We start from the raw sequence: 7,441 nt of genomic DNA, 5'->3' as shown, positions 1-7,441 counted from the left end.
CTGACTGGTCGCTGTTACTGGGAGATCGAGTGGAGAGGAAGCGTTTATATATCAGTGAGTTACAGAAGCATCAGAAGGAAAGGAGGCAGTAATGACTGTGTGTTTGGATACAATGATCAGTCCTGGAGTCTGTACTGCTCTGATGATGGTCCTCGTCGTGTCTGGCACAATAAGAGACTAACATCCATCTCCTCCTCCTCCTCCTCCTCTGTCTCTAACAGAGCAGCAGTGTATGTGGACTGTCCTGCTGGCACTCTGTCCTTCTACAGAGTCTCCTCTGACACTCTGATCCACCTCCACACCTTCAACACCACATTCACTCAAACTCTTTATCCTGGGTTTATGGTCTCTCCTGGTTGCTCAGTGTCCCTGTGCTGAGTGGAGTGTAAAGAGTGTCTCCTGTTACAGAAACACTCTGACTGTTGAACAGATAGTTCAGTCTGTACATGTCTGTCTCTTTCACTCACAAACACGTTTTCAGATTCATGGATTCAATCAGTTGATGTTTGAAACTCTTCTCAATGATTCCTTGTAAACTTCTTCCTCTTCAGTCACAAACAAACAGGAAGTGATGTCACATGTGTTCCTGTCCACACAGCAGAATGAGTCTATTGCTGACAGTGATGTACAAACAGAGTGAGCATTTCTGAGGCCCAAAATAAACTGAGTAGTTCACTGAATGAACAATGGACTGTGAGCTCAGTTCCTTCATCATTAGTATGGATTATATATGTATATGTATTATATTAGTATCATATATATCAGGTGCTGCTGCTTTCAGTCATTGTGCAAATGTGCTGTTTGTAAGGTTGTAAAGCTGCAGTCAGCTGAGACTGAAGAAGTCACCTGATCAGTGAGCAAACGTTTCTGAAAACGTCCAGATGAACAGAATCAACCTTTGGGATAATCTGTTACACACATCCATGTTTCACTTACTGCATTATATTTCCTCATTGCTGTGCACACAGGCCTGTGGCTTATAACCAACTCCAAGTTCAGACTCAGAGGCTGCTGAAGCTGTTTTCTGGAACAGAGACGTGTTGGATATAAAACCAACTCTTCTTTATGTGTCAGCACTGAGGAAAGGAGCAGCTTCGTTTCTAAGTGTATGAAGGACTGTAGCAGTGTGTGTGTGAGGTTTATTTCACAGACAGAACCATGTCAAAAACACAACTTCAGGTAAAAACAATACAAAATCAAAGAGTCTGATCAGAAGGATTAAACAGAGGAGTGTGGGACTGTTTTTAACAGACAGCAGGTTAAGCCAGGCTGGAGGAGTAAACTGAGCCTCGGTGTGAGCAGCAGTGTGTTTGACAGGAAGCTGAGATAAACAGTCTGGAGCCCATTTAGTGCTTCATATGAAAGTGTGAGGATTTTAAAGCAAATCTAAAATCAAGCAGGAGTCAGTGTGAGAATGATTTGTGCTTTTCCTCAGTCAGATGCTGGGAGTTTCAGTTCATCCATGTTCAGCGTGCTGTGCTTTGTGTAACAGGAGAATATGACAGTATAAATCAAGTCTTCATGTCACTGAAAGCCTCCACAGTCTGCTATGGAGGTGCATCAGTTTGGATTTACAAGAATAACATTTCTTAAACCTGCCACAAGATGGCGCTCCAACAGAAGGGATGTCCACAGTGTAACACAGACACACACATACTGTGTGAATGTGTGAGTGAATGGGCTTTCAACACAAGGCTTCTGCTGCTACCTTTAATTACATAATTAGCTAACAAGAACAAACTGTTAATTACCACCAAAGAACGGCTCCAGATTTTAGCTGCTGACCATTTTGTGAAACGTTGATTACATCAGCTTATTGTTGATTTTTCAACCTTAATATCAGCTGCTTTAAAGGAGCCTCGTTCTCTCGCAGTAACACTTTTCTTCACTAGATGCAGTGCAGGCACAGTCTGTGTTTCTAAACTACACACTAATGTTCATTGTTGTGCAGCTAAATCCTCCCTCTGGATGGGAAGAATCCCTGTCAGGCTTCAAACACCTGGCTTGGTGTTCTGGAGCTAATGTGTCACCTGTGAGGACTCTGAGATGAACACACAGCAGACACTTCAGTTCTCCGTCTGTGTGTCCTCAGTTTCCCAGCATGCCTTGGCTGTGGTGGTGGAGGTGAATGAGGGGGAACATGCTGCTCTGTCAGCACTCAGGTTTCATACCTGGTGATCTCAGAGGACAAAGCGGCGTTACAGCAGCGCACGTTGATGAGACCTGATGCTCTGAACAGTTCAGACTTCAGCCTCGCTCTGAGAAAACAAACGACTGACTGTCAGCAGCAACTACACCTGCTCCATCAGTGACGGAGAGAAGAACTGAGACTGAGAGACATACAGCTGCAGGTCAAAGGTCAGAAACGCCCGCTCTTTGTACGGGTCAGGAGTTAGTACTGCAGAGGTCAGCTTGCTGACAAACCATTTGAAACAGTTTGGAGCTAAAAGCACAACAGCAGAGGAAAGAAGAGACACTGCAGAGATGATGCAAAATATTGTGTTTTGTTCTCAGCTGTCAAAAAGTGTAACACACGTGTTCCAGCACAGCCTTTGTGTACTTTCACTTCTCCATACTGTCCATTGGAAATCCTGTTTGTTAGTTTTTGATTTCAGTCCATGTGTCCAAAGCAAACTTCTGTCCCACACTTTCTCTGCTGACTCTTCACCGATGCTCAGATGATCTCAGATGATTTCACCAGAACTCATCAAAATTCGGGCTCCACAGAAACCCAGACGTCACTAAACAAGCGTAACAAGCAAAGTGAAAACTGGTCGTTCAGCTTTATTGACCAAAGATAAGCTCACATGTCACCTCATGACACAGACACTTATTTCCACAGCATGCATGAGGACTGACAATAAGTGTCTATAAAGCCACTTCTATCTGCCACACCTGTGCTTCTGTCATGGTTGCTCTCCTCTCACTCTGTCATTTATCCACAGTCTGCCTCCCTCTGCTCCGTCAGCTGACGTCCTCTCTACACCACCTGCTGTGTTTTATCCTGCAAAAACACATTTAAGAAGCGTTGCACCGAGTAACGGGAGTAACTGGTATAAAATACATTTAAAGGAGGTGGTGCTGAGTGCTGTGACTGGGGTCCCACCACTGACATCACGGGTGGAGGACATGTTGGAAAACTGCTACAAAGTGCTGTGCAGCCAGCAGAGCTTACAGTCTGTCCTGTGTGTCATACAGGCTCTCACACTTAGTGTTTCTGTGACACATTGAAGAGAAGTTTGTGTTGTTCACAGTTGTGCTTGTACTGAGTGACAGCTGACATGACCTAACAGGAATAATGTGTCTGTGCTGAATGAGAAGTAACACACAATGAAGTCTTGATGCATCTCAATCATCCAGGAAAGTGAGTCTGTTGCTTCTGTTCATCTGGACGCAGCGTTTTGTGGGAGAAACGTGTCGTCATCATCAGGTGACGTCTTCAGTCTCAGCTGCAGGTTTCAGTCTTACAAACAGGACATTTGCATAAAGACTGAAAGCAGCTGCAGGAACGATGGGCTGGGAGCTCCGTTCCTTCATCTTAATTATGCAGATTCTCAGGACCATTGATCAACAACCACTGATCCATGTCCATGAGTCCCATTCACAGAGATGTGGGAATGGCTGCAGTCACAGCATGTAAGATGGAAATAAATGAGAAGTATTTAGCTGAAGTGGATTTGATTTATGTTAGTTCTTTTTTAACTTGTAGTTCTACATTGGAAGATTATTGTGATATTGAAATATAAAAATACATTTATATTCTATTATTTTCTCAAAATAAGCGTCACACTCGTGGAAGCCGGTGTAGCCGCCGAAACGCCTGCATTTATGGAGACTTTCAGCCCCAGGTAGGCCAGTTATGGATCTTCGGATCCACATTATGTTAGCAGCTCCACCGTGAACTGTGTTAAAGCAAACACGCTCACGCCTCACAGACGACAGCTTACAGTCCTGTAGAGATAAAGTGACTTCGTACAGCCCCGACCTGCAGACGCTGTGCGCAGAGGTTCAGGAGCAGAAGTCCCGTTGTAAACATATCACGGCAGACCCGACGATGTTTGCATGAACGCGCTTTTCAGCATCTCTTTATTGACCACTTTACACACACGGTTGCTGTGCGCACACAGCCGGCTGTAGCTTTGCAGCGCACAGCCCGACACACACCAACAACAGCAGAGAGAGCAGAGACTTTAAGGCAGCGAGGCGTGATTGCGGGTGCCGCTCAGGTGCGTCCGCCTCCCCTGCAGCGGCGCTGCAGACCACGCCCGCCACACGCAGTAACCAGGTAAAATACATACTTGGGCAGAATTTTGCAAACATCTATTTTTCATTTTGTAGCAGCATAGAGCTTTTTTCCAATTATTTTTTAAAAGTCAGGTCAAGGCTCCAAAAGCCCAAAGGCGATATAACAGTTTGTGTTTGCTACATGGATCATTGTAGTTCAGCTTTCCTTTGTTATATTTCTTTAAGAGCTCAAAATGTGTTCATTACATAAATAAAATGTAATTTTCTCTGTAGCACTTCATGGATTTCATAAGCAACACACTGTAGTTGTTCACACAAAGCATAAAGGTAAAAACAATATACACAGTGTTATCTTCATTTTAGATGTTACAAAGTATTTGCGGCTCCCAGTGTTTTCCCGAACCCTGACCCTTTGTGTGGAAACCGGGTCCAAAAGGCTCTTTGGGTGTTAAAGGTTGCTGACCCCTGCACTAGGCCCAACTGACACATATATTTGATTCCAAATACAAAAAATAATGTGTAACCTGCTGGAAGAATGTAGGAGGTTGAGACAGGATCTCAACACTTGGTGTCTGCAACAAAAGACAACAATATGTGGGGCGATCGTGGCTCAAGAGTTGGCAGCTCGTCTTGTAATCGGAAGGTTGCCGGTTCGAGCCCCGGCTTGGACAGTCTCGGTCGTTGTGTCCTTGGGCGAGACACTTCACCCGTTGCCTACTGGTGGTGGTCAGAGGGCCCGGTGGCGCCAGTGTCCGGCAGCCTCGCCTCTGTCGGTGCGCCCCAGGGTGGCTGTGGCTACAAGCTTGCCATCACCAGTGTGTGAATGGGTGGATGACTGGATGTGTAAAGCACTTTGGGGTCCTTAGGGACGAGTAAAGCGCTCTACAAATACAGGCCATGTAATGGCAGAAACATTCTCTAGTGTAAATCCTGACTAGTTCATTAACTACAGATCAGTTTCAGTGAACATTATTCACAGAGGGATCTGAGTTCCTTATACCAGACTCTACAGAAACTGTAACACTGTGCAGCTCTGCGACTCAACAATATGACAACAATGTAACACACACTAGAATCATCAAATAAAGCCCCACCACTAGAACTAGAACTAACTAACTAGCACTGGACACTTGCATATTAGAGATTTCTACCACCATAGGAGGCGAGATATCATCCTTGAACCAGAGCATCCAGCCCTCAATTTCGGACATCAAAAGCGACGTGGCCAGGCATGATAACACTTTGACTGAACTACAGGACTGTGCCTTGAACCACTCTGACACCATCGCCACTCTCCAGGCCACTGTGGAGCGTTTGTCTGCGGAGGTAAAGAAGTTAGATGAGAGATGTGGAGCTCTTGAGGCACTCCAGGAGGAATAATTTAAGAACTGCAGGAATACCAGAAGGCACAGAGGGACCCAAGATGACTGAGTTGGTTCACACCTGTTGGCGGAGGCGCTATCTCTCGAGGAGAAGCCACTCATCGATCGAGCACATAGAGTGAATCGCCAGCGTCCCAAACAAAGTCATCTTCCTCGGCCCATCATCTTGAGATTGCACTACTACCACATTGGTGAGGAAATTCTGCTGAAAGCTGCAGAGAACAAGAACCTGATGTATAAGGGTTTTTAAAATAAACATCCTCCCAGATTTCCCTCCCTCTGTTGGAAACGCAGAGCCGCATTTGCAAATATGAGAGGAAGACTACGTGGGATGACCGGCGTCAGGTACAGACTGCTATACCCTGCAAAGCTGTTAGTGACCCATGGTGACGTGAGGAAAAGCTTTACCGATCCCAAAGAGACCGTAGACTACATAATTAATTATGTAACCATAATTAAATGGTCACATCCATCGTTAAACGTCCACACTGATGAAGCAACGACAGGTTTGAAGCCTCTGTGTTTAACATCACTGGGGCTGCGCTGTGACCATGATCATATCCTATCGTCCTGCACACCTCTGTTGCTTGTGAAGCTCGCACACAAGAATTTCGCTCACATGTGATGTACCAGTGTACCTGCACATGTGATGTGACAATAAAAGTGATTTGATTTGATAAACATCTATATCACAACAATTTGACATTTTCTGTGACTTTTCTGAATCTCGGGCAGATGAACTTCCCTGAAGTGTTTCCAGCTGGGCGTCGAGTGTTTGACCGACGCATGAAACGACACGTTTGTGAGTATTTGTGAGTATTTATCACACGGCGTGCTGCGGGGAAAAGCCTGTTGTAACATTCATGTTTTTACGTAACATTTTTGTTTTATCACACAAACACCTCCAACACCTACAGGTCAGCAGGTCCACTGCTGTCTCTGATGGGCCCAAACTTTGCTTGTTCAGCGTTTGCTGCTGCTGACTTTGAAAATCACACCAAACATGGAATCAAATATATCGACTCAGCTTAGACTACAGAGAAGCTGCCCACAAAACTCAAACACAAAAGGCTTTTTAAAGACAACAATCACTTTGACAGACACACAAACACGACTGAGTACAGAGGAGCTGCTGGTTTGAAGCCACAGAAATGTTCAAATGTTTAAACACACTGCAGCGTTGCAGCCGTGATGCATTTGTGCTGCTAAGGCCACACACATCAGCTGCCTTACATTTTAGCACCAGTTCATCTCTGACCATGGCAGCACAGTCTTTCCAGTACAGTGATGTTGGTGGGGACAGTGGGGACTGATTGTTCATTGGCTGTAAGCCGGTCACATGGACGTTTAACTGGTGCTTTGATTGCTCTGTAGTCTGTTGTGCCTGTGAGCTGCTCCTAAAATGAGACAGATTATAATTGTCACCATTCTGTTAATGACTCTTATTATGTGCGCTCTCCTCCACTGTCACACTAAACACATTAAACCTTTATTTTTGTGTAAAGTCAGGATTTATTGGCTCTTCTTAAAAGCGTCATGAAGTGCAAAACTCAGCAAACATTATACAAAAGTAGATTTAGAAGCTGAACAGAACTGAAAACATTTAAAGTGACAGTCAGCACAAATCCAGCTGACATCTCCATCCAACCCAAGTCTTCATTTAAAGTCATTATAACTGTGACACACGTTTGTTACAGTATTAATCCTGCCTGATGCTGCAGGGCCAACATCATGAAACAGGCTCAGCATTTATTTCCATTATGAAACTTTATCATTAAAAACAAACCATTGTTCTGCAGTCGTCCCAGGACTGT

General features: G+C 44.8%; 1 protein-coding gene across 1 annotated transcript in view; it reads left to right on the top strand.

Moving 5' to 3' along the window:
• LOC308405186 (protein NLRC3-like) overlaps window positions 1-1,142 on the top strand; it is a 22,584-nt gene extending 21,442 nt beyond the window's left edge. Inside the window, exon 10 of the mRNA XM_080895648.1 lies at window positions 1-1,142. This exon is cut by the window's left edge and continues 155 nt beyond it. Coding sequence (XP_080751774.1) covers window positions 1-378 — 378 coding nt within the window. The 3' untranslated portion in view covers window positions 379-1,142.
• The last annotated feature ends 6,299 nt before the right edge of the window (window positions 1,143-7,441 follow it).

Source organism: Rhamphochromis sp. 'chilingali', assembly GCF_963969265.1.
Source record: "Rhamphochromis sp. 'chilingali' genome assembly, chromosome: 11".
Lineage (NCBI taxonomy): Eukaryota > Metazoa > Chordata > Actinopteri > Cichliformes > Cichlidae > Rhamphochromis > Rhamphochromis sp. 'chilingali'.
The sequence above is the reverse complement of the archived record's forward strand: the minus strand, read 5'-3'. Positions and strand labels throughout refer to the sequence as shown.